This window comes from Macaca nemestrina, chromosome X (assembly GCF_043159975.1).
Source record: "Macaca nemestrina isolate mMacNem1 chromosome X, mMacNem.hap1, whole genome shotgun sequence".
NCBI classification, from domain to species: Eukaryota; Metazoa; Chordata; class Mammalia; order Primates; family Cercopithecidae; genus Macaca; species Macaca nemestrina.
The window spans coordinates 21,975,330-22,002,881 of record NC_092145.1 but is presented as its reverse complement, the minus strand read 5'-3'; the positions used below and the strand labels follow the sequence as shown (position 1 = coordinate 22,002,881).

At 40.7% G+C, this 27,552-nt stretch overlaps 1 protein-coding gene and 1 pseudogene across 3 annotated transcripts in view; one reads left to right on the top strand and one right to left on the bottom strand.

The window, feature by feature from the left end:
• The window catches only part of LOC105481423 (glypican 3), a 458,216-nt gene that overhangs the window by 130,464 nt on the left and 300,200 nt on the right, over window positions 1-27,552 (bottom strand). For all 3 annotated transcript variants that reach the window (XM_011741015.3, XM_011741017.3, XM_011741016.3), the window contains exon 5: window positions 21,421-21,546. In XM_011741015.3, the coding sequence (XP_011739317.1) occupies window positions 21,421-21,546 (126 nt within the window). The remainder of the gene's footprint in view (window positions 1-21,420; window positions 21,547-27,552) is intronic.
• Window positions 55-470, top strand: LOC105481422 (small ribosomal subunit protein eS24-like; annotated as a pseudogene).

Here is a 27,552-nt window from a genome sequence, read left to right as displayed (position 1 = left end):
ATCTAAATAAAAATGTCTTTCTCCTTCCTGGCTGTCCGAGGATAGACAGCCATCATGAACAACACGGTAACTATCTGAACTACAAAGTTCATGACCAACCGACTACTTCAGGGGAAACAAATGGTCATTGGTGTCCTTCACCCCAGGAAGGTAACAGTGCCTAAGACAGAAATTTAAGAGTGCCTAAGACAGGAAAAACTAGCCAAAATATACAAGACCACACCAGATGTCATCTTTGTATTTGGATTCAGAACTCATTTTGGTGGTGGCAAGACAACTGGCTTTGGCATGATTTATGATTCCCTGGATTATGCAAAGAAAAATGAACCCAAACATAGACTTTCAAGACATGGCCTGTATGAGAAGAAAAAGACTCAGGAAAGCAAGGAAAGGAACGCAAGAACCCAATAAAGAAAGTCAGGGGGACTGCAAAGGCCAATGTTGGTGCTGGCAAAAAGCTGAAGGAGTAAAGGGCTGCAATGATGTTATCTGCGGCCGTTGTGGATTTTTCATGAAAGCATTTATAAACTAAAAATTTTCATGTGAAAAAAATGTCTTTCATAATTGTTTGCATAGCAGTACTACTTCAGAGCCAATGTTAAGCTAGGAGGGTGCTAGAAACAGATATATCCACTTTACTCCAAGAAGTACCTGTGTTCTCCAACAACAGCCTTTCAGAAATTACAAGTAGATTTCAGTAGAAAGGAAGCAAAATCTAGGAAAGAAACCCAGGGGATGTAAGCCTATTTCCTTCTTTTTCTTTTTTTTTTTTTTATTATACTTTAAGTGTGCCGGTTTATTACATATGTATACATGGCCATATTGGTTTGCTGCACCCGTTAACTCATCATTTACATTAGGTATTTCTCCTAATGCTATCCCTCCCCCATCCCCCCATCCCATGTCAGGCCCCGGTGTGTGATGTTCCCTGCCCTGTGTCCAAGTGTTCTCATTGTTCAATTCCCACCTACGAGTGAGAGCATGCGGTGTTTGGTGATGTAAATCTATTTCTGTATCTCAGTTAGTAGCCATTAGCTATATGAGAATAACTGCATTAGAATTCATTTACAGCGCAGTCTCCAACCTTACTTTGAGGAGGGACTAAAAGATTTGTCTCAGTACATAATCAGGAAGCCACTGAAACCCAGAGAAGCAAATAATATTTTTCAGATGGTGAGGAAAGAGTGAGAAGTTAGTATCACCCACTACAAGGAGAAGAGTCTGTGGCTGTGGGGAACAGTCCTCCAGCAGAAAGGGGAAGGTAATGAGAAAATGCTTGAGATGAGGTCACCTGAATGTTACTCTGAAGAAACCAACTTTGCAGAAGAGGCTAGAGATAAAGAGAGAGAAAAGTAAATAAGCACAGCAAAAGTGATTCTTGTGAGAATTGCAAGCTAGGCAGAGCCCAAAGTGTATACAAGCTGGTGAGAACTAAACGTGGCGGTCAGGACACTAGGCCAGAGCAGTGTCTCTCTGATGGCTGTCCTTGAGGGGAACATACAAATGAGGAGAGGACTCCAACTGTGTTTAAAAACAGAGAAAGAAAAAGGTGTAATTCAAAGCTCAATAATCGGGGGTGGGGAATAACAGAACAAGGAGATGTGGTAGAGACTTCTTATTCAATCACCCCAAACTCATTTACCAAGTCCTTCTAGTCCAGAGAACTAGGACCAGACATTTTCTTGTTCTACTCAAGTTAAACCAAAAGGACATGATCTTTACCTGGTGTTTGTTTGGTTGTTTGTTTTTAAGATGGAGTCTCACTCTGTCTCCCAGGCTGGAGGTGCAATGGCGCGATGTCAGCTCACTGCAACCTCTGCCTCCCAGGTTCAAGCAATTCTCTGCCCCAACCTCCCAAGTAGCTGGGATTACAGGCACATACCACCATGCCTGGCTAATTTTTGTATTTTTAGTAGAGACAGGGTTTCACCATCTTGGCCAGGCTGGTCTTGAACTCCTGACCTCATGACCCACCTGCCTCGGCCTCCCAAAGTGCTGGGATTACAGGCGTGAGCCACCGCACCCGGCCTCTTTACCCATTTTTAAGTTATATTTTAATTGATGAAAATATCAGGGTTGGAAAGGACCTTTGAAGTCATTCAGCCCAATGTTCTCCTCTTACAGAGGGGCAAACCGAGGCCCAGAGGCCAAACAACAGCAACTGAAGTTATTATTGGCATCACTGCTAGGGAGACAGGAATGAAGCTGTTACCTCCCCCAAACAGAATAGCAAAGAACAAGGGGGCAAGGAACTAGTCACATACCTCAGCAACATGAGGGCATTGTATGAAGGTCACTGAAGTTCAAAATAATGACCAATAATTGTTGTAAGACATTAAGTTCAGTTAGGCAGTCATAGTTTACTGAGGCAGCAAGTACATAATACATTTTAGAGAGACAGAGTTATGTGATGGAAAGAGCACTGGCCTTGGAGTCAGAGACATGGGTTCAAAGCTGGTGCCCCCACCTGCTGTGTGACTTTTGACAAATAATTAAACCTTGCTGAACTAGAGTTTCCTCATCTATAAAATAGGAATAATGCCACCTGCACTGTTTTGAGACTTGATATAATGAATTTTAGCAAATTGAGATAACATGTGCTTAAAACAATGCCAGGCACATAGAAAGTTCTATATGAGGGCTGCTGTTATTATTTTTATCACATGAAAGCACCACACACAGAATCTCAAATGCAGTAGATGTTCAATAAATGTTATTTGAGAAGAATCCCCTGCTAGGCATGGTGGCTCACACCTGTAATCCCAGCACTTTGGGAGGCAGAGGTGGGCGGATTGCTTGAGTCCGGGAGTTCGAGACCAGCCTGGGCAACATAGGGTGACCTCGTTTCTACATAACTTAAAAACAAATTAGCCAGGCATGGTGGCCCATGCCTGTGGTCCCAGCTACTTGGGAGGTTGAGGCAAGAGGAGCACTTGAGCCCAGGAGGTTGAGGCTGCAGTTAGTTATGTTGGTGCCACTGTACTCCAGCCTGGGTGGAGTACAGGAAAATCAGTCTCTAAAAAAATCAAAATAAAAAATAAAAAAAGAGCTTCCTGAGAGAGAAGAAATAAACCTTGCAACGAATAGCCAAGGGAAGCTTCAAATCCCTTCATCCCCACATTAAGAACTTAAGAAACGGAAGAGTATCAGTTCTCTTATTTTTGTCCTCAGTAAAGTATGGGTCAAGGCATGAGTAGGAATGGTTTATCATCAGGGAAAATGGGCAAGGGAAAAAGCACTGGAACTTTCTTTGCCATTGCAATTGAGCAATGATGTGTGAATGGCTGGCACTAAGCATTTAAGCCTAGCTGAGAGGAAGTTTTTAGCAGAGGTGCCCTCCCAAACCTTCCAGGAGACAGGGCATCATCTGAAGGGGAAATGATCAGAAAGGACTTCAAATGGTTCGAAATTAATTTTAGTTCACAGAAGAACTAATCATTCACCTGTGGCCCAGGGCAGCCCTCCAAAGTTTCCCGAGTGACCAGTTTTGGGCGTCAGAAGCCTGTTCCCCTCCCTCCTTCTCCCACAGTTCATATTCCTCCTCTCAGTGATAGAAAATATTCTGCTTCCACTTTGGATAACTGTCACAAGTAACGAATTAGATGACTCTTGAAAATGCCCACATGCTTTTTCAAATCTGTCTGTTCAGAATGCTGCTTTGTTTGTCTCCGGTCCCTGCAGGGCCCACAACAAACATCCATTCTTTAATGTGGTGATCTTCAAATTGAAGAACAGGACTCTCAAAGTCCACCTAAACAATCACTCTTAACTGACTCCAGACACGTTTGGGAGAGAGGCAAGTCTGAAACCAGAAAAAGTGCGCCTGGTGGGTTTTTTTCTTGTGTGGCATTTCTAGAATATGCAGTAAACAGAGAAAAGACTCCTCAGTGTTCTTTTGGATGTCTGGCTGAACTGTGGTTAATAAATTGCCAACTATCAGCCTCAAAAAACAAACTGTTTTCATGCAAATAGGTACTACCGATACACTTGAAAAGAAAGCTAAACATTCCTGCCACTGTTTTCTGTCAGCTCCTCTGGCCTTAGCCACAGTCACTTCCAGGCCTCAAACCTTCAACCTGCGGAATTAGCCCTACCCAGATCCCGAGCCAGTAGTGACAAGGGCAGGAAGGTGTTAGTTTAACTGACTCACCTGTCAGGCCCCAGGCTCTAGAATTAGTTTTGTTCCTCCAAGCCAGTATTTCATGTTTTTTTGAATGAGCCCCGGGTGTTCAGGTATGACTTCCTCTTGCCAGCTGTGTTTTCCTGGGCAAAACTCTGTCCTGGGGCTCTTGTCTGTATTCATTTCTAGGCCCACTCCCTTACCCAGTACCTGGCACCCAGTATGCACTCAATAAATGTCTACTGAACTGACCTGAGATAAAAGGCCTCATCCAATGCTCAGTTTGTGTGATGGAGACTCTAAACTATTCTGCCTAATCCTTGTCAACCTGTTGTCCCTGAGGCCTTTCCCCCAAATCTGCAGCCACTGACTGAGGACCTACGTTACACTGGGCCCTTCGATGTAAATCTGTCAATGTGTCCCACCTGCCAGATCACACCATTTTAGAAACCAGGGGTAACCTAGAGAACAGCAGAGTTCCTTTTCTATACTCCACTGAGTGTCATCATCTATTCTACACTTACCTATTAAGCATCTACATAGCCCTGTTCTCAGCCACAGAACATTAGTAGTTGGAGGTCCTGAATTTTCCAATGTTCTGGCCCACTAATTCCAGCCTGGACTTCATGAACCAGAATTTAGTTTCTGCCTTGGCAAATCTGGTCTTCAGAAAAGGAAACATCCAACTGATGACTGTGGTGGATTCCCACTGCAAACTGGTGATTGAGAGTGTGTGGCCGTATTGCTTCATGAGACATCTATACAGCCACACCATCCTACATCACAAAATCCAGAGTGCTGGCACAAGGGGGCTGCCGTGGTTGGTGGGAGGGAAAAGAGACTACCAAGAATAAGGTAGCTAAGTGTTAGATTTGTCCAAGAACACTGGCTGGTCTTGTCTGCAGAGAGTAGAACTCCTCTTTCTATAGTCTTCCTAAACTCATGTCCAGAGTTTGAGAACCAAGGCTGCAGCAAGAGCCCTGAAGCAGCAGAAAGAAACATATTCACCAAGTCTTTGCCTGGTGGAAGCACGTGGCCATGGTGGGCATGGGCAGAGACACTGGCACAGGGGAAAGAGCCTATCTCTGCCAGTGTCCATATGTCAGGACAGCTCTGCACTTGGCAGGCCCAAGCCTTGCCCCACCACTCTCAAGTTGCCAGCAATAACATAACACGAAAGAATAACAAAGGGGGAGAAAAGGTGAACTGAAGTGTAAACTACCCCCACTCCAACTGCCCTGCTAGCTGCAGGTGCCCTTCACTGCTCAACTCTTTGCACCTGCTTTCCTGCTAGAACAAGTGGCCTATTGTGTGAGGCTGTACACATGGAGGTGCTAAGCAAACAAGAAATGACTCTTCTGACCATAAAGTAGATGGGATTCCAGGAAAACGTTACTAAGCCAAATAAAAGTGATTGTAAAGCACTTGGTAAAATATAAACTGCTGCATAAATACTTAATAAAAGCTCACAGCCATGTACACAAGGACAACTAGGTCAAAATTTACCCAAGCTCTCTAGCCTGGAGGGTGTTGGAAAGGGTGAAAGTTGTCTCTCTCCCTTTGGTTTTCTTAACCACTTTGTATTACTTTGCTCTTACCTGCCCTTCAGCCCTTGGCACTCCCCCGATGTCTCTCTCCTGTCACTGATATATCTCTGTGGTTAGAGGGCTTCTAATTTTCATTCTGGACAGTTGTGTCAAATATTATTGGGAGCAACAGACACTGAATTCCATACTTTTTTTCTGTTCAGAAGCCCCATCGGAGTTATGCAGTGCTATGGGGGAAACATTTTCTTTAAGGTTTAATTATGTGAGTTTCACCCAAAACTCTCCAACATTAGAAATTGAGAACAACAACTCTGACATCTCAAACAGCCAACCTACCTGCTCCCCTGTAGCTCCAATAATACCTGGAGGAGTAAAATGAAGAGCTCACTGCGGTCCTCATGAGAATGATTATACCCTGGGGCTCCTTTTGAATCACTTTCACTTTGGTCTACTTAGGAAGGCATCAAATTCAAAGTCATTAAGGTGGCTTTATGGTGTTCCCTTTCCTTTCACATTCCCTCCCCCATCAAATATCTTTGTTATAGGATCTCATAGCCCGTTAGAGGTGGAAAGTGCTTTAGAGGTGATTTTGTCAAATTCCTTTATTTTGCAAGTAAAAGAAAAAACAGAAGTGCAGTGACTTGTGCAAGGTCACACAACAAGTTCACAGTAGAGCTAGGACTCAGGTTGGACTCTCAGCCTAGGGCAAAGGTTTTTTGTTTGTTTGTTTGTTTGTTTGTTTGTTTGTTTGTTTGCAAGGACTCCAAAGCGCCACAGGGGATGCACAGGCAATTACTTTATTATCAGGGGCATGTGAGTACGGGAGATTAAATGGAGAATTAGCCTCAGAGGCAGGTGAACGCCATTTTCTAGCAAGGGGTTGAAATATCTCTAAGAAGAACTCCTTCTTCCAGGGGATGCCGCCTTACAGACTTGAGAGGACATGAGAGCAGAGAAGCATGGTATAAGAGGCAGGAAATGTACGTCTACTCTCATGGACCAAGACTGGGCAGGGAACAAGGGAAGGATAGGGTATAGCATTATAGGCCAGAGAAAAGCTGGACAGAACACTCATTCCAGGTCTGCTGGATGAAGAGATTAAACCAAGCTGAGGTCAGGATTTCCACCAAGAATAGGAAGAAGGTGAGAAGGCTTTAAACCTTGCAGGAGAGAAGCCAGGCATTTGACAGGCAGGACAGTGCTGTGGGTAAGGGATGGATTGGATGGGTTTGAAGCCCATCTTGCTGTGGCCTTTGGTAATTTGCTCAATGTCATCAGTAGAATCAGTAAAGTGTGGGTAATAATATTGTCCACTTCAAAAGGCTGTTGTTGAGAATTAGTCAATGCATACAAACTGCCTAGCATATTGTGTGGCACTTGGGAAGTTCCACAGAATGGTTAGTTACTACTATTATTAGCCACTCTACTGTTTGAGTCCTGCTTTCTGAAGTCCCACTGTACCCTTAGACAGAATTTAAGAGAGCAAAGGGAAGAGGACAGTGATCAAAATGCATCAGGGAGGAAAAGGTAAGAGGAGTTAAAAAGCGAAGACAGAGAAACCAACAGAATGTGTGAGCTGCAGCTCTCCCAGCTCTCCTCCACCCCTTCAATATATGTAAACCCCCATGACTGCATCTTTTCCCTATATTTTGTAGCTGTAAGAGTCATAGGTACCGATAGGTAACCAACCACCCCAGTTTGTTGGGACTGAGGGGTTTCCTAGGACTTGGCAAAAGTCTAAACCTGGAAAGTCCTAGGCAACCTGGAAAAAGTTGATCACTGTAGGGGCCAGAGGGTGTTTGCTTGTTGCTGTTATTTGTTTTAACCAGAGAGCAGGGCACTGCTGCTAGATGCTATCCACTGGGGTTTGAAAAAGCTGGGTTATCCAGAAGCCATGTATAGGATTTTTTAATGGTATTTTCTTCATGCCTATAAATGAAAAAAAAAAATAGGAGTTTCTTAAATAGATAAGTTTCTCCAGGGGAACATTAGCCAATTTGAGGAGGATGGTCTTTAGCAGGACAGTCACACAGCAATAGCCTCATTATCAATGATTCCTATTTGTATGCTTTGATTCTCTGACACATGCTATCTTTCTCCAAGTTCAATTCCCAGCATTGTTATTATATGTGCTTGAAAGTAATAAAACTGCATTTACTTTAAAATGATCTGTCACTCAGACTTTTCATTAATTTAAACTGATGCCACCAATCTCTCAAAGTATTTCCTTATCCAGGGCCAACTGGTTTAATTCAGCATCATGGGCTGATTTGTTTAAAAATAAAATTCGTGGGGATAGGTGGATTTGCTTAAAACTTTTTTAGGCCGGGCGCTGTGGCTCAAGCCTGTAATCCCAGCACTTTGGGAGGCTGAGATGGGCGGATCATGAGGTCAGGAGATTGAGACCATCCTGACTAATGTGGTGAAACCCCGTCTCTACTAAAAAAATACAAAAACCTAGCCGGGCGAGGTGGCAGGCGCCTGTAGTCCCAGCTACTTGGGAGGCTGAGGCAGGAGAATGGCGTAAATCTGGGAGGCGGAGCTTGCAGTGAGCTGAGATCCGGCCACTGCACTCCAGCCTGGGCGACAGAGCAAGACTCTGTCTCAAAAAAAAAAAAAAAAAAAAAAATTATAATATTCCTCAAGTCCTTGAGAGACGTACAGAGAGAGATACTCAGGAAGCTGCTAAAGGGTCTATGTTTGTAAAGAGAGCCCACTAATGCTGTGTTGATTACCCAGTGTTCCATTTATTCGGGATAAAACCTCCCCCTACATCTGATCTACTCTTCTACACTAACATCTAGTAAACGGAGGGTAATTTATAATTTTCAAAAACATCTCATATGCATTTTCTTATTGGAGCCTCACAGCAACTCTTTGAGGTAGGCAGGGGAGGTATTAATTTTACAGAAGGAGAAAACAAAATAGAGTTTAAGTAATCTGCCTAATGGTACAGTGATACCATGGGAAGCTAGGCCTAGTACTAAGGTCTGTTACCCGCAACTATGTCTGTTGGTTCATCCAACGAATTCAATATACATGTATAGAGAGTTTACTCTACAGCAGGCACAGCTAAGCAATGAGGTTTTATAGATGGAAGACACAGTACTACTCTTTTTTTTTTTTTTTTGAGACAGGGTCTCACTATGTCACCCAGGTTAGAGTGCAGTGGTGCGATCATAGCTCACTGCAGCCTCGACCTCTCGGGTTCAAGTGATCTTCCTGCATCAGCCTCCCGGGTAATTGGAACTACAGGCACATGCTACCATGTCTGGCTAATTTTTTGTATTTTTGGTAGAGACGGGGTTTTGCCATATTGCCCAGGCTGGTCTCAAACTCCTGAGCTCAGGCAATCCACCCACCTCGGCCTCCCAAAGTGCTGGGATTACAGGCATGAGCCACTGCGCCTGGCCCACAGTACTAGTCACTAAGGAGCTACTAGAAGATTACAGACAGACATGTAAAAGCTCTCAATATAGTGTCACTGGGGACATGCTAGAGAGAAGATGAGGTGCCAGCAAGCCTTAACCCAGACAAAGTTGTGGACAGGAGGATTCAGGGTCCTCAGAAGAGATGATGTTAAGGATAAGTAGGGGTAAGCTAGCCAATGGTTTTTTTTCTAGCCCATTCTAAGATGGTCCTTGTCTTAGTGCTCCCTAATAGTATTTGGAAATTAGCTTTTCAGCATGAGTTCTTACATAGTGCAATCCTCTATGCATCCCTCCAACCCCAAACTGCTGTATCCCTACCTCAGGTGGGAACACCTTACTTTGGCTCCTGCTGAACAGGTACTCATCCCAGCTCTAGGCCCGAAGCTGTGACTAGAAGCAAAGAGAACAATGACAAAATGGGCCAACAAGTGGCTCAAACCAAGAAAAAGTTCATTTGGGTAGTTTTTAAGATTCATCTGACCATGTGGATCACTAAGATCTGAGGGGGCAAAAAATAGGAAGCTCCTGTGACACTGGAGTTACAAATTAAAACAAATTTCCTTTCACAGGGAAATGAAACTACATTATAAAGGAGACAAACCCATGGATCAAAGCCATACTCATGTAAAAGAATAAAATTCATTGGCTTGAGAAATTGGGAAATCATGACTCATTTTAATGATCTTTCTCCTTTTCTACAAAGGCTAACTCAAGGGTGACAGAAAGGACTTTAGAGCACTGAACAACTAGTTTTGACCTGCAACTAGACTCATCATGGTTTTTAATGTAATTTAGGAAGATTGCCTGAGTTAATCTCTATAAAGCAGTAGTAGGAGAAATGGTTTAAGATGTTTTTGCTGTGAAACAAGATGCTGAAGGTAAGAAGGTCAGCCTAGTGCATACCCTTAGATGCAAATAACTCTCACTTGATCCTCAGTGGACTCAAATGCCCACCATTTGCACCAACCAGGACCAAGGATTGGGATTTTTGCTTTTGCAGAAAAGAGAGGAAATAACATAAAAATCAGAGGGGGGTAGGTGAGGCTGTTCCTGAAAAGTTAAGAATGGGTTATTGAAGGGAGCCAATATCAGGCCTATCTCCCAGTAAAGATCTTCAAGGGCTTTTTAATAGGTTTTTTTTTTTGGAAGAACAGCAATAATAGCTACCATTTTTGAGAACCTAACTGTGTTCCAGGTACTATACTCCGTACTTTACAATCTCCTGGAATCTTTTCAACAAACTGTTAAGGGAGAAACTATTAACTCCATTTTACATGTGGGGAAGCTGAGGATCAGAGAAGAGGAGCTAATAGCTAATAGAGCAGGCATTCAAACCCAGGCTTTGCTGACTCTAAAGTTGTAAGTTTAAACACTTTAATACACTGCCTTACGTTGCCACATAACTCTATGTGCTTTTTGTTAATCCCTCAACTGTTCGGCTACATTTCTATCAGTAAAAAATCATCAGAGAAACTCAAACAAGATTTTGTACTTGCTGAAGTATAGGAAGAAAGAGCAAAAAATAGGAGAGCTAAATTTCTTTCAAAGAAGCCACCAAGAGCTTGTACCCTAGGGAAAGAACTGTGCCAGTAGCAGCAAAGAAAGTGACACCTGCCAGTCATTTCCTGTGGCCTGTGGAACAGAAAAACCACCACCACAATCCAACGATCACAATCACAACAATGACAACTGCCAGAGGTGTTCTAAGAGCAGGGCCACTAGCAGGAAGCTCCCAAGAAAAGAGGCTTCCCTAACATACCTTTCCCTGTGCTTCACACTCCAAGTCCCAAGAGTCCACTTTCACTGATGCTCAGTGATTGACTATCAGAAATAAACTTTCTGAGTCAGAGAAATTGGACAAAAATGTTTCAGGGGAGTGTTACTGTTTGTGGAGGTCAGAGGTATTCTGATGAAGTGACATTGATAACACTAAAAGAAACTTACCAGGGAAACATCAGGACACTTATCATACTCAGCAGCCTTGTTTCAATCATTATTCAACTTACATGCTCTCTGAGGGGTGAATATAAAGTCATGACAGATTTCAAATTTGTATAAATCTACCAGAATGTATGCAGCCCAAAGGTTTTTGCAACAATTATGCTGACATCACTCAAAACAATTCTTGCTGGGCATGGTGGTACATGCCCATAATCTCAGTTACCTAGGAGCCTGAGGCAGGAGGATCGCTTAAACCCAGGAGTTCCAGACCAGCCTGAGCAACATAGCAAGACCCAGTCTCTACAAAAAAATTCCTGGAACTCCTCTTTGGAAACCCCATTTAAAGCCAATATAAATGTCAGAAGAAGTAAACAGCCGTATTATTTTATCCTCTCCTCCAAATGAACCCCAAATGGTATAAGCCTGCTTAATCAGCTACCTCATTTAGCAGTTTGGTTCCCAAAGACTCACAGTATTTCCCCCCAAAAAATCCAGTTTACCTTTATGGGAAGAAACATGGCCCACACCTCTTCACCCTTACTCTGGACATTTACATGGGCTGCTCAACCATGGTATAATGGTAATGACAACATCAACACCAGCTATCAATTATTTAAGTGCCTATGTGCCAGAATTTATCTTCACAACGGCCCTGCAGAGTAGGTATCACTACTCCCATCTTATAAATAAGGTAACAGAATCTCATATTAAATGTTCTGCCCAAAGCACACAGCTGGTGTCTGAACCAGGATTAAAATATCCATCTGGGGCTGGGCGCGGTGGCTCATGCCTATAATCCCAGCACTTTGGGAGGCTGAGGAGGGCAGATCACTTGAGGTCAGGAGTTTGAGACCAGCCTGACCAACATGGTGAAACCCTGTCTCTACTAAAAATACAAAAATTATCCAGGCATGGTGGCACGTGCCTATAATCCCAGCTACTCGGGAGGCTGAGGCAGGAGAATCGCTTGAATCCGGGAGGCTGAGGTTGTGGTGAGCCAACATCGTGCCACTGCACTCCAGCCTGGATGACAGAGCTAGACTCTGACTCAAAAAAAAAAAAATCCTTCTGGATCATTCTAAAGACTGCACTCTTCCCAATATATATTAATCACCAAGTGTATGCTTCCTAACATTTCAGGGTCTTCTCACTGAAGACCTCAGCCCGCACCACTGATGATCAACTGGCTGAGAATCAACAACTTGTAGATGGCAGGGATCAGCCATAAACCCACAAGGCTTTTTCCAAAGAGGAGGTAGAAAAATTATTTGGAAGACTGGCAGCATCAGTGGAGTTCATCTGTCACTTATCAAGGCACTACCTTTGAAGGAGGCAATAATACTTAAGGGGCAGAGTAGCTCTAGTATGTCAATTTACTCATTTCTTAAAAGCAGATATATTTCTTCCTGGTTCCATCTCCTAAGCCTTCCAGGCTAAAATAGAAGACTTCTGATTCATGGAGCAGTGACAGTAAAAGGAGACAGGCCTTATCCAACCACCAGAATCACATTTCCAAGAGGAAATTAGGAGGTGATGTTTATTTGTTGAGGGTGTGGATATGCTGGGACCTGTTTTGGAGGCCCCCAAATGCTCTTCGTATCACAAAATGATCCAACTGAGCTCAACAGAGGCTGGCATTGTATACTAATAGGACACAATCTGCTTAAAGTAATAAGCTATCCAGTATTCAACAGGTTGTCTATAGACATATCAGTGTTGAGCCATGAAAATGTCTCTTCCTGCTACTTAAGACATGACAGTCAACCAAGTCTAACGCATCCTGAATGGAGCACACTGTATTAAGCCATCTGTCAACAGGATAAGCTGTGTTTCTCTCACTCAATTCTGAAGGTAAAGCTACTGTGTATGACACCATAATCTTAAGGGATAAATGTTACTGTATTGCCATGAGAGTATGTCCTGATAAATAGCTGTCACTAAAGACCACATCTAAGATAAATCGCTGCTGAAAAATATTCCAATCTAAGTCCATAGTGAGATTATTACATGGGGGTACTCTCCAAACTGATCTGTTCTGCCTTACCAGGATTTAAAAAAAAATCATAGCTGCCATAAATATTTCATGCTATATCAAATTAAGTCATTTTCTGCATAATCCATTTCTCCTTCAAAGGCTTTCCAAGAACAATCTTGACTTATCTAAGGCAAGGTAGAATATGTAAACTGCCATACTAGCAAAGCATCGTTATACTTCAGTGTGTTCATTCTTGGGCACACACTCAGGCTAACTAGCAGTTCCCCAAATTGGAAAAAATGAAGTGTCATGTTTCTGCTCCTGGGAAAACTAAAGTAGAAATGAAATCCAAAAATGTCTTAGGGGGACCAGGAACTGTGGAGGTAGATAGTGATAAATCAAATACTGAAGCCCTATTTGTCCCTCTCTCCTTCCCACCAGCGTTTCATAAGCAGAGCCTCCTCCAATATAGGGGTAAAGGAAGAACTAGCCATGAGAAGAGAGAGCTGGGAGGTTGAAGACTATGTCTCAGCTTCTAACTCTCAAATCATCATGACAGTGGCCGAGAAGAGCTACTGAGTCTCACCTTCAGCATGACTTTAGTCTGGCTTATGCCTGAATCAATGGACTTTAGGACCTGACTCAGTGCTACTGAATATTATTTCCATTCTCCATTGTTTATGTTTTTCTGTACCCTCTTCCTCTTGGCTCTGTATGTTATTTATTTATTTCCTCATTGATGTTTGCATTGGCTATCCTATATTTAAAATTGTGTGGATACTGCCTTGGTCCTTTTGGAGAAAAGCCACACTATAAATTAAAACAACAACAACAAATAACAAATAATAATAATAATAATAATAATAATAACTTATTTTAGCATGAGAGCATGGGGACGATGTATAGCAAGTGCTGCATACCACTGGCCTGTTCTGACATGACTAGAATGAGATGTGCATGTTTTATATGTATGCGTGAGTATATATGCACTTTAGAATATAGGTCTTTTTTTTACTTAATCTCTTTATTACCAGATTGAAGATTCTGAAGGTCTTTCCTTGTTTCCATGTAAACCAGTGAAAGACTTTTTCGTATTAGAAATTTTTAGGTACAAAATACACTACTTGGGTGATAGATGCACTAAAATCTCAGAATTCACCACTACATAATTGATCCATGTAACAAAAACCCATTTGTACTCCAAAAGCTATAGAAATAAAAATTAAAGAAAAGAAAGAACTGTGCCCCCAACCAAATTCTTCAAAACATACTGTGTTGTTAAAATAATTGCATTATAAAATCAGAATCAACTATTCTCCCTTGTCTTTCCTAGATCATAGGGGAGAAAAGAAGCTATTTCGGTCATTTAATTGTTTGTATGATTTTACACATCTCATGAATTGGGTGTGGATGGTTCTCTCATATTCACTTCAACTTGCTGACATGCCACAGTCTATCCTTCCAACCCAGCAGAAAGGAAAGAAAAATGTTTCCTTACTGTGCTTTTCTGAAACGTCCAGAAGGTTTTGAGACAACGGACAAAACTCTGAGAATTAACACAATTGCTTTGCATATTCCCAATTCTGCCTTCTCAATTAAGCAGAGAAATCCTGAAGAGGCATTAGAAACATTGGAAGACTTGTCTGGTCAGTGGAAATAAGAGAATTCAGTGTGTGTGTGTGTGTGTGTGTGTGTGTGTGTGTGTGTGTGTGTGTAATTTCTCAGGTGAAATGAGAGGTAAGATTGCATAAGATAAAGAGGAGGCAGATTCACCACAACTTACCCCTGCAGATCTTAGGGAGTTTATTTAGTAATGCCAGCTGCCCCATGTAAGAGTGTCAGAGTCATCATGAGAGAATTAAAGATGAACATGCATTTATAACATAGTTTTTTTTTTTTTAAGAAATGGGGTCTTGCTGTATGCCCAGGCTGGACTGAAACTCCTGGGCTCAAACAGTCCTCCTGCCTTAGCCTTCTGAGTAGCTGGGACAACAAGCACGTGTCACTACGCCCAGCTCCGATTCATAATGAACAGAAGTGGCTATGTAGAAACTGTCAGTCAGAGAACAGCAATATCCTGGAGCTGACATCTGGAGCCAGGCCTATCTGGCCCAGCAACATGATAAAGGGGTAGCATGAGCAGCTCCAGGTGAATCACAAAGGGAACTAAGGTATCATGCCACAAAGTAAAGTACAAGTAGCTGTCTATGCAGAGTTGATAAGTCTCAAAGTCACTAGGGAAATATAAACCCCTATGGGAGGTGTGCTAATTGTAGGAGAGGCCAGCTGACTACAAACAGAAGGCTGAGACAAAGACTCAGGGGAGAATCATTGCAAAGGATTACAGAGATGAGGTCTGGTGATAGGCTAGCATTTAGGTTGTGCTCAAAGATGATGGGGATGGGAGGCCTATAGGTTTGGCTGACCTGTCTTCAAGGATAAGGGTGAGCTAAGCTGAGTGCAGAGGTAGTGAGAGAGATCTGACAGAGAAGTAGTTGCTCAGAGTTTATATAAAAATGGATAAAAACTGATGAATGGATAAACAAAATACGCTATATACATGCAATTGAAATATTATTTGGCCATAAAATGATAAAGTACTGATATGTGCTACAACTTGGATAAACCTCAAGAACATAATGCTAAGTGAATGATTCAATTTATATGAAACCCTTAGAATAAGTAAATCTATTGTGACAGAAAGCAGATAGTTGCTTGCCAGGGGCTGGAGGAAAGGGGAAATGGGGCGTGCCCATTAATGTACAACAATGTTTCCTTTTGGAGTGATGAAATGTCTTGGAACTAGAGAGAGATGGTGGTTGTATAACATTGTTAATGGACTAAATGCCACTGAATGGTACACCTTAAAATGGTAATTTTGTCATGCAAATTTTACCTCAACACACACACACACACACACACACACTTGCGTCTGCACACACACACACACAATACACATGGATGGGGCCTCTGTTGTGATACCTCTAAGAGGAGCTCTCCCTGGATTGCTGGGGAAGAGATGGGTTGATTTTCTTTTTTTGTTTTTGTTTTTGTTTTTTTTTTTGAGACAGAGTCTCGCTTTGTCACCCAGGCTGGAGTGCAGTGGTGCGATTTCGGCTCACTGCAAGCTCCGCCTCCCGGGTTCACCCCATTCTCCTGCCTCAGCCTCCCAAGTAGCTGCAATTACAGGCGTGAGCCACCGCGCCCGGCAGAGATGGGGGTGATTTTCCTTCCTCATCCTTCTCATTAGGTTGTCAACTCCTTAGCAGGGGCAGGAGCTGGATTATACTTATCAAGGTATGCCCTATTATATACTAAGTGCTCAATCTGTGTGGAATGAGCCTGAATTATCAGATTTTTTTTTTTTTTTGAGATGGAGTCTTACTCTGTCACCCAGGCTGGAGTGCAGTGGCATGATCTCAGCTCACTGCAACCTCCGCCTCCTGGGTTCTCGGCTCACTGCAACCTCCACCTCCTGGAAAGCGATTCTCCTGCCTCAGTCTCCCAGCAGTTGGGACTACAGGTACGTGCCACCACGCCTGTATATATATATATATATACACACACACATATATATATATATATATATACACACATATATTTTTGTATTTTTAGTAGAGATGGGGTTTCACTACATTGGCCAGGCTGGTCTCGAGCTCCTGACCTCGTGATCCGCCTGCCTCTGCCTCCCAGAGTGCTGGGATTACAGATGTGAGCCACCATGCCTGGCCTATCAGATATTAAATGTAAAGACAAAACACCTTTTTTTCCCTCAGAAACTAGGGGTTTTTGAACATATATACTTTAACCAGTTTCTGTGTTATACTAATCTAAACAAGCGTCAAACTCTGTTTACCAATTTATAGATTCTAAACTAATTTATAGAAACTAAAACTAATGTATAGTTGCTCTGTTATACTAATTTATAAAGTATCAAACTATCCAGAAGATGAATGAAAATTCAGTCAATTATCCAGATATTTGGCCTAGCAAAAAGGGTGTTTGAGAATGACTTACAAAAACGTTCGCTCTTCATTTGGGTGTTATCAGGGCAAAAATGGCATTTACCTATTGGGAAGCCCAGTGTTAACTCAGCAATCTGGGTTCCTTTATCTTTCTCTTGGTCCCAAGGACTCTCTAATTGAAATTCTCTGTAGTTTGACAAAGGCAGAAGCTGGAGGATCTTTCTGCCTTTGGCATTTGTAGGAAATCTTTGCCTGTAGGATATGCTGGTGGCTCACATAAAAGAGGATATCTCACATGCACCCAGTTTGCTAATTTGAAGGTTTCTCGGCTAAGTCCTGGTAGACAAACCAATGTTTATCTCAAGTCCAGATGGGGTGGTGGTGGGAAGCTGAGAAGGATGAATGATAGGCTTATGTGGTGGTACTCCCTAAGACTGAATCAGTGTAAACATTTTCTTCATTCATATTTCAATCGACTGCATTCATAAGAGATAAAAATTCAAATGATGGAAAATATGACCTTATTTAGAGAGACAAGGAATTAACTCTTTAAAAGTTGAGTGATCTATACATCCATAGTAGGCTACAAACAGCTCTAATAACCCAGCTGACATGAATATTGCTCAGTATTTCTCTCAACATCAATATTTTCCTTTTGATCAAGTGTCTCCACTGACAAGTCTCATTCCCTATCAGGATCCTTGATTTTCGTAATTTTTCTTGACTAAAAGTAAAATTTTTTACAGGCACACAAATTTGACCTAGAAAGATAACAAAGTTACAACCCATTGGACAATAGGAAGTGGTAACTGTTACTTAAGACTAAATTAAATGAGAAATTTATTGTAAAGCTCTGGAAAGAGGTTTCCACTATAGATGAGACACAAGTGCAAAGCTAATCTTTATAAATGTTACAAATACGGGCCACACGTGTCTTCAGGCTAAAGAACTTCATATTATTAAAGGTATATTCCTGAGTAATTTAAAAAAATTAGTTTGACATTATTCCCTAGTTTTATCATTGCATTAGGTCAGCAATACAAGTACAAGTTAATTATAACCTGAGGTTACTGACCAAGAAGGAGTCACTTCCTGGATTACACTACCCTTATTCTGTCTGAAAATATGTTTGATTTATTTTCTTCCTCCCTTCCTTCCCTTCATCCTTCCTTCCTTCTTACCTCCCTCCTTTCCTTTCTTTCCTTCCTGGATAGTATATATTAACAATAAAAGTCATTTTGAAAATAAAGATTTTTCAGAAATCAGAAATATGAATAGAAGTTTGGAATAATAGCTTTTCTCCTACTACAGTATTTATTTTATTATTTTGTTCAATACCTTAAGGCTTAAAGCTAGCAAATGTAACAAAAATATTTCAGTTACCAGTTATTTTAATGATATAAAAGTACATTCGGCTAACTTTTGGACTCATTCAAATTTAGCAGGCTTTGGATTCCACCATTTGATAGAAGAGAAATTTCTTGGTTCCAGGGCATCATCCTTCACTAAAGTGTACCAAACATGAAGTAGTTAGTATGAGCAAAATTCAATAAAAATTCCAATAATTCAAAATACATAGGCCTGGGAATAAATTATTTTAAAATTAACTAAAACTGGATCAATCTGATTTTTCACCATAAACAACAGAAGATAAATCCAGCAGGGTTATAATATTTGCTTCAAACAATCACAATGAAGAAACAAATATTAGTGCTTGATATTGGATAAGTGCTCAAATATTTGTTAGAATAAATACATGAATGAATGAACACATCAGTAAATAAATATATTTGTAAAGTAAAATTTCCTTTTTAATAAGAGACCCTGGTTAGAAGATAAGCTGCTTAAAACAAATATTCACGAGTTGTTCATTTTTCGCTATAGTAACATAACATTGGACAAGGTACTGGAATGGTTTCTCATCAAGTTTATGTAAGAAGCACATATTTGATCTGTGGATATATTCTTTTTCAAATAGTTATTGTTTGTATCAGTTTTAAAGCATCAGCTTTTTATAAAGCCAAATACCAACTGCTTTTCTCTGAAAATTAAAAAAAAAAAAAAAAAAAAAAAAACATGTTCATGATTCTTCTTAGTACCTGATGAGCTTTTACGATAACTAATACACATTATTTCTCTAGTGCATGGAGCCATTAATCCTTCCAGGCTGATTTACATTTGCTAGAGGGAAGTGTATCTCCATACAACTTCAATGCCTCTTCCAGGGTGGCATGCAACCTTATTTGCATTGTCCCATGTCAGTAAAATAGCATAGATGAGGAATAAGCTATTTTCTGACATATCTTTTGTTTTGCGTTGGAAAGAGGAGAAGTGAAGGGGAAAGGGGGAAAAATAGAGACGTAATATAAATTGAGCTTCCAGTATGTGCCAGTCTGCTAGGGGCTTTTCGTTTATGACCTCTCCTAATAGTTACAACAATTCTGTGAGATGTTCTTCCCTTACAGAGGAAGAGGATGTTGAGACTTTTTAGGTTAAGTGACTCACCCAAGGCCACAGTTAGTAGCAGAACTGAGAGGCAAACCCAAATTCATCTGGCTCCAAAGCCTTCCTCTTTGCACTTCATTATACTGCTAATAAATTCCATTCAGCATTCCATGTCCTGGTATTGGGTCCCACTAGAATGTAAACTCTTCAAAGCAGCTAACTTGCCTTTTTCGCACTTGCATCCCTAGCACCTAGCTTGGTGCCTAACACATAATATCTCAAAACATAAATGTTGAAGGTATGAATGAGTGAATAAATTAATAAGAAAAAAATACACACAGACTGTCAGACCTGGAGGGGCTCTAATCCAACCATCTCCTTTTTTAGATGGGGGAAAGCAAGGCCTAGAGAGATTAAGTCACTTGCCTTTGGTTAAGCAACTAATTAGTGAAAGATTCAGAACTCGATTTCGGGTCTCTTCTGTATTCTCCTCTACAACATGCTACTACTTGTACAAACATTTTCTAAAGCATGTTCATCAACTCCTTGTGGTTTCCTAAGCATTGTATCCTCTTGATTTAATTTTTTAATCGCAAGCATTCTTCCCACATGGAAAGCAATGGAGGTTAGGAATACCACTAGCGCACCAGAATGAAAACTCTGTGAGGACAGGAAATTATGTCTGTTTTGTTCATTTCAACAGGCTTGGCACTTAGAAGGTGCTCAGTAAATACTTGCTGAATAAATGAATATAATGAATATATATGATTTCCTTTTCAGTGATGAGCAAATTCTTCATAGATAATGATAGCATAGATTATATGAATGAATATTAGGCCGGGTGGAGTGGCTCATGCCTGTAATTTCAGCACTTTGGGAGGCTGAGGCAGGCGGATCACCCAAGGTCAGGAGTTCGAGACCAGCCTGGCCAACATGGTGAAACCCCATCTCTACTAAAAATACAAAAGTTAGCCAGGCATGATGGCGGGTGCCTGTAATCACAGCTACTTGGGAGGCTGAGGTGGGAGAATCACTTGATCCTGGGAGGCGGAGGTTGCAGTGAGCCAAGATCGCGCCATTGTACTCTAGCCTGGGCAGCAAAGTGAGACTCCGTCTCAAAACAAAACAAAACAAAGCCAAAAAGACAAAACAAAACAAAAAAACACCAAAACAAATGCTCAATAAAATATTTCAATAAAATTGCTCAGTGAAATAGTATTCCTCTTTCCCTCCCTTTTCTTCCTTTCTCTATCTTCATCTGTAAAATGGGGGAAAATAACAGTATTCATTTCATAGGATTGTTATAAAGATAAATAATACATATAAAGCACTTAGCATGGTACTTAATATACAATTAACTCTCAATAAATGATAGTTATCAAGATGAATGTGATTTCTTCAAATCAAATACATAAGGACCCACATAATGAGGAGATGGAAGAATCGAAGACAAAAGAAAGTTGTTTTATGCTTTAAACTCTGTAAAATTGCCTTCAGACACAGTTCTCTATGTGCGTCAAACTTTGCAATTTCTAGGAGGGCTATAAATTATAGACATCATCTAAAATATCATAGATGTTTTCTCTTTTTCTTGGAGAGTCTCGCTCTGTCACCCAGGCTGGAGTGCAGTAGTACGATCTTGGCTCACTGCAACCTCCACCTCCCAGGTTCAAATGATCCTTCTGCCTCAGCCTCCCGAGTAGCTGGGACTACAGGCTTGCGCCATCATGCCCGGCTAACTTTTGCATTTTTAGTAGAGATGGGGTTTTACCGTGTTGGTCAGACTGGTCTCGAACTCCTGACCTCAGGTGATCTGCCCACCTCAGCCTCCCAAACTGCTGGGATTACAGGCATGAGCCACCGCACTCAGCCTCATAGATTTTTCTAGAATTTTTCTTGTGAAATTAATGGAGACAGAAGACATAATTAACCTTTATATAAACATATGACAATTATTCCTCAAATATTGCTATATGTAACTTTCAAAAAAGATCACCTCTCCACGAGTTCTTGTCCATTCCAGCAAAGGGTGTCGTTTTCCGCCACAGGGCTATGGCTGCAGATGTAGCCAGGCAAAGCACTATAGAAGCTGATGAAAGACTTCAACTTCTGAATTAGTTCCCTAAAAGAAAAACAAAACATCTGCGCATAAGAGGCAAGTAAACTCAGTATGAGAAAAGTTTAATTTCCTTATCAGCATGACAGAAAGGCTCTGCCAGGCTGATTAGAGCAATAAATGATTTTTAAAGACATTCTTGGCTACAAGGCCACAGTTTAGTTTTTTTAAAAAAAATCAATAAAATGATATTAGAAAAAAAGTTGCCTGTCATATAAGGTGCTGTTTCTATCAGAAGGATGATTTAATTCCAACATTCATTTTCTAAGACGTTCCACTTCCATTTTTTTAATTCAGAATGCTGTTACCTACATTTTCAAAGGTGCTGATTACAAGGCACACTGGAGCACTACATATCTTTTGGTTTCTGAGTGTAATTGGGTGCATTGATTGTAATTTACAATGCTATTACCCTAGAGGTGGCCCGTTTCCATATAGGCTCTGGCTAATGGTTGCAGATCAGAATTGCAGGGTGCTCAGAACAGTATAAGCTCTATGAAATTCTCCTGGCAATATAGTCAGAGCAACTCACATCTGCCAGAAAAGAAAGATTTCTTTGTTCTTTGTATATTGTGGCTCCTGTGAGGGAGAGGGAGCAGGGTGGGGGACGATTCTAGTATATTTTATTATTTATTTGCTTTTGCTTTTGTGCTACATATAATAAGACAAGTGTGTGCGTGTGTGTGTGTGTGTGTGAGAGAGAGAGAGAGAGAGAGAGAGAGTGACAGAGAGAGAGAATATATTATGTAAACACACACACATAAATACCAGAAAAATTTCAGGTCTGTTATCTCATTTCAGATGTACATGGATACACAAAGTAATACTCCTTAGACTGGAGAGAAGTGGGTATGTTTAAAAAGAAATATTAAAATATGTAATAGAGGTACAGTGGTAAACAGACAAAAATAAAACACACTTTATTTTCTAAAGCAATGTTACTGATAGAAAATTAAAGCATCCTTCACATCCAAATGTATCTCATGTCTATACTAAGTTTTTGGAGACTCTATTCAGGGAATTTTCTGGCAGTGGAGTAATTATTCAATATTGTCTCCAGGCTAAGAATGGACTGGCCTGATGTATAGGCCTCTATAGGAACCAGAGGCCTGAATATCATTTGGACACTGGTGGAAGTCCTTAGCCCAGAAATGCCTTCTGGGAGTTGTTCTCAGATCTGGCCAAATGAGGAAGACTGGTGAAAATATCCTCTTGTACTTAATTTGATTCTTCATTTTATTACTGCTATGGTTTAAGATGGCTTGTCCTCACCAAAACTCATGTTGAGGCGTGGTCCCCAAGGTGGCAGTGTTGGGAGCTGGTGCCTTTTAGAGGTGAAAATGGACTTATGTCTGCTTTGTAAGCCTGGGTTGGTTCTCCAGGGAATGGATTAGTTACCAGGAGAGTGGTTGTTATAAAGTGAGACTGCCTCTCATATTTGTCCTTTTCACTTGTGCTCAGTTCCCTTTCCTTTTCTCCACCATGTTTTCACATGGTATGCGGCCTTCACTTAGAAGGCCTCACAAGATGAGGCCGCCCAATCTTGAACTTCCCAGTCTAATAAATAAACCTCTTTTCTTGATAAATTACCCAGTCTTAGGAATTCTGTTACAGAATTTACAGCAACATAAAACAAACTAGGACAATTACCATAAAACTATTCATTTCAACTAATGATTTAAGAGGTTGGGGAGGGAGAGAAAGGGTTCTCAGCATAGATTCACAAAGGCTTGGGTCACTGCAAAGTCAAGGTGATGGACAGAACAACTCAAGAAAGGTTTTTGGGACATATTTAACTTCTGATACCCCACAAGTTGCTTCCTGTTATGCCTGTACCCCCCACCCCACAGCCTACCCCTGGTGTCTGAGCACCATCAATCTCCAAAAAGAAGAGGCTCAATACAGAGCTCTGAAAATAAAAGTCAACATTATAGTTTCTCATAGAGGAAAAAGATGGGCTCAATTAACAGCTAATAGGAGAGATGCTCTGTTTTACAAGGTAATAATGCAGTTCCCAAGAGTGGATGCTGAAAGAGTAAAGGCTGAGTCTAAGTAATTCCCCCCACTCCATAAGGAAACTGAATACGGCCATTAGTCTACGGGAAACAATGGCCCTCTCTTAAAGGAAAGAGTTTCCCTTAGGCCTTTCCCTACCTCCAAACCCCCTCTCACTAACATAGCACATGGCAAGAAAAATTGAACCCATGGCAAGGCCTTCCATTTTGATTTCCATAGAAGTTAAAAAAAAAACAAAAACACCCTGAACTTCTCCCAACCCTTGCAGTTTTCTTGGTGGATCATAAAGATTATTGACAACTTGAAGAAGATCTAGATGAGGTTCGATCTAAATGTCAAGGGAATGAGGGTCTGCAATAAACATAAGACCTCCCACTTTAGTATAGAAAGATATTACCTGGAAGGGTTAAGATAAAAATCTAAGAAAACCACAAAGACAGTGAATATATTACTCTCGTCTCACACTGCTATGAAGAAATACCCAAGACTGGGTAATTTATAAAGAAAAGCCAGCGCTGCATGGCTGGGGAGGCCTCAGGAAATTCACAATTATGGCAGAAGTGGAAGCAAACATATCCTTCTTCACATGGTGGCAGGAAGGAGAAAAATGAGTGCCAAGCAAAGGGGGAAGCCCCTTATAAATCCATCAGATCTTGTGAGAACTAACTTACTATCATTAGAACAGGATGGGGGAACCACCTCCATGATTCAATTATCTCCATCTGGTCCCTCCCATGACATGTGGAGATTATGGGAACTACAATTCAAGATGAGATTTGGGTGGTGACACAGCCAAATCGTATCAGTGAATAATGTGAACATAGTCTGAGTTATCATGTTCTAGAACTCAGGGAATCTCTTTGAAAGTTGAACAAGTTAACTTGGAAAAATAAAAGGTTATCCTACTTTATTAACTCCACAGGGCATATAGGATGGAGACAGAAAGAGACTGTGCTTTAAAAATTTACTTCTGAATTAGTTATTTTGAATTTGTTATTTTGAATTAGTTATTTTGAACACAGTTTTATTTTGCAACCATGTTAGAATGATTGGGTTCTCAGAACAGCCCCTTCAAACCTGTTGTGAGTAGTAGCTGAGAGCACTGATTATGGAGTATGACTCAGCTGAGTTTCAGATGTCAGCTATGCCCTCACTTACTGAGCAGTGAAATCTTAGGCAAATTCTAAGCTTCTCTGAACTTTAGTTTCCTTATTTGTAAAATGAAGATAATGATGATACCTATCTTGCAAGTTTACTGTAATGATTAAATGAGACAATGCATGTAAAGTGTTTAGCATAGTACCCACACAAGTAAGCACACAGTAATCACTCTACAATGTTAGCCATTGCCAATATTACAACATTATCATGAATCTGTAGAATAGAAATATATCATTGATATTGTTTGGCTGTGTCCCCACCCAAATCTCATCTTGAATTGCAGCTCCCATAATTCCCATGTTTTATGGGAGGGAACAGATTGGAGATAACTGAATCGTGTGGGTGGTTTGCCCCATACTGTTCCTGTGGTAGTGAATAAGTATCACGAGATCTGATGGTTTTATAAGGGGTTTCCCCTTTTGCTTGGCTCTCATTCCCTCTGCCTGCCACCATGTAAGATGTGCCTTTTGCCTTCCGCCATGATTGTGAGGCCTCCCCAGCCACATGGAACTATGAGTCCATTAAACTTCTTTTTCTTTATAAATTACCCAGTCTCAGTTATGTCTTTATCGGCAGTGTGAAAATGGACTAATACAATCACATATATATGAAATACACATATTATATTCCAGATAAATTCATGTATGCAGGACAATTAAAAGTTTTTCAAGTGCTACATAATTTTATGTACAATAAGATAATTAAAATTCCTCACTTTTTTGAGGTAGATATTAATAAGTACAACCATATTCTCTCCCAACAGATTTTTCCTGGTATTCTTCCCAAACCAGTTAGCTACTGGGCTGGGTAAACCTCTTGACTTATTTGGTACAGCAGTTTGAATGGTCTTTTTCTCTGAGCCTGGTAGGAAGGTGGTGGTGACCCTGACAGGGATTTGTGTCTAAGAATTTAAGCACTGGATGTGGAGGGCTAAAATGAAGTCAAGTTAGAAAAAGATAGATTATGGGCTGGGTGCAGTGGCTCACACCTGTAATCCCAGTACTTTGGGAGGCCAAGGCAGGTGGATCTTTTGAGAATAAGAGTTTGAGATCAGCCTGGCCAGCATGGCAAAACCCCATCTCTACTAAAAATACAAACAATTAAGCCAGGCACAGTGGTGTGCACCTGTAACTCCAGCTACTAGGGAGGCTGAGGCACAAGAATTGCTTGGACCTGGGAGGCAGATGTTGCAGTGAGTGGAGATCACACCACTGCACTCCAACTTGGGTGACAGAGTGAGACTCTGCCTCAAAAAAAAGAAAAAAAGAAAAAAAAAAAAGAAAAAGATAGATTAGTCATCAGAGAAATGCAAATCAAAACCATGAGATACTACTTTACACCCACTAGAATGGTTATGATAGACAACAACAAGTCCAGTGAGGAGATGAATAAATTGGAACCCTCACACATTGCTGGTGGCAATGCAAAATGGTACTGCCACTGTGGAAAACAATCTAGCAGTTCCTCAGAAAATTAAGCACAGAATTACCACATGACCCAGCAATTCTACTCCTAGGCATATATCCAAAAGGATTGAAAGTAGGTACTCAAATAAGTTTCTGTTCATGGCGGCATTATTAACAATAGCCAAAAGGTGGAACAAGACAGATGACCATCTACTGACGAATAAACAAAAGATGATTTTATATATATATATATATATATATATTATATATATATATAATGAAATACAATGAAGTATTATTCAGTCTTAAAAAGGAATGAAATTCTGAATGTGCTACAATATGGGTAAACTTTGAAAACGCTATGCTAAGTGAAAGAAGCCAGTCATGAAAGACCATGTATTCTATAATTCCACTTTTGTTAAACGTTCAGAATAGGCAAATATATACAGATATACAGTAGATTAGTGGTTGGTTAGGACTGGGGAGATGAAGGTTGAGGAATGATAGCTAAAGGGTACAGAGTTTCTTCCTGAGGTGATGAAAATGTTCCCAAATCTATTGTGATGATGATTGCATAACTCTGGATATACTAAGAACAATTGAATTACACACTTTAAATGGATAGATTATATGGTATGTGGATTAAATCTCAATAAAGCTGTTACCCCTGCCCCTCAAAAGAAAGGGTAGAGAAGAGGTGAGAAATATGTCTTAGAGAAAGAGAGGGTTCTCTATTATGGGGAGGGATGCCCCTTGGAAGAATGAAAGAGACATGGAGGAAAGTTGGGAAAAGCCAGGTTGGATGCAAATAAAATAAACATATAGGTGGCGCGGGAAGAAAAGAGAAATTTGTAAAAGCTGCCGCTTCAGTGCTGCAACAGCTGTAAACAGTTCAAATATATTTCTTCCTCCGTCTTCTAAAATATTTTGTTTTCTTTCTCATTGTAAAAGAAATACATGTTCACTATGGAGAATTTAGAAAATAAAGAAAGATAGAAAGAGAAAAAATTCATTGTCCCACCAGACACAGATAATCACTGTTAATATTTCAATGTATTTTGCTCTAGATTTTTCTCTTGAGTAAAGTTTTACATTTATTTCTTTAACACCTATTCTTCTTGATAGGCTTGTTCTCTGAGTTCTTTTTGGTTCTTAGTGTGTATGATCTCCATTAGAATCCACTTAGAATCCAAGGTAGATTTGACTAGAAGGACCTCAGAATTAAATAAATCCTGGTTCTCAACTAATTCCCAGGCCCTGTGGGATGAGACAGTACCTGCCTTTTGAAGAACAAAGAGTAGGTCTCCAGCACAGTTCGCAAACTGGCAAATATCTTAGAGTCCCAAAGGACAGTGTTACCATTCCTTTATGGAAAACCTTCTGAATTACTGTGAGAAAATAAATCTTGGTCTCTAAAAGAAACTGATTA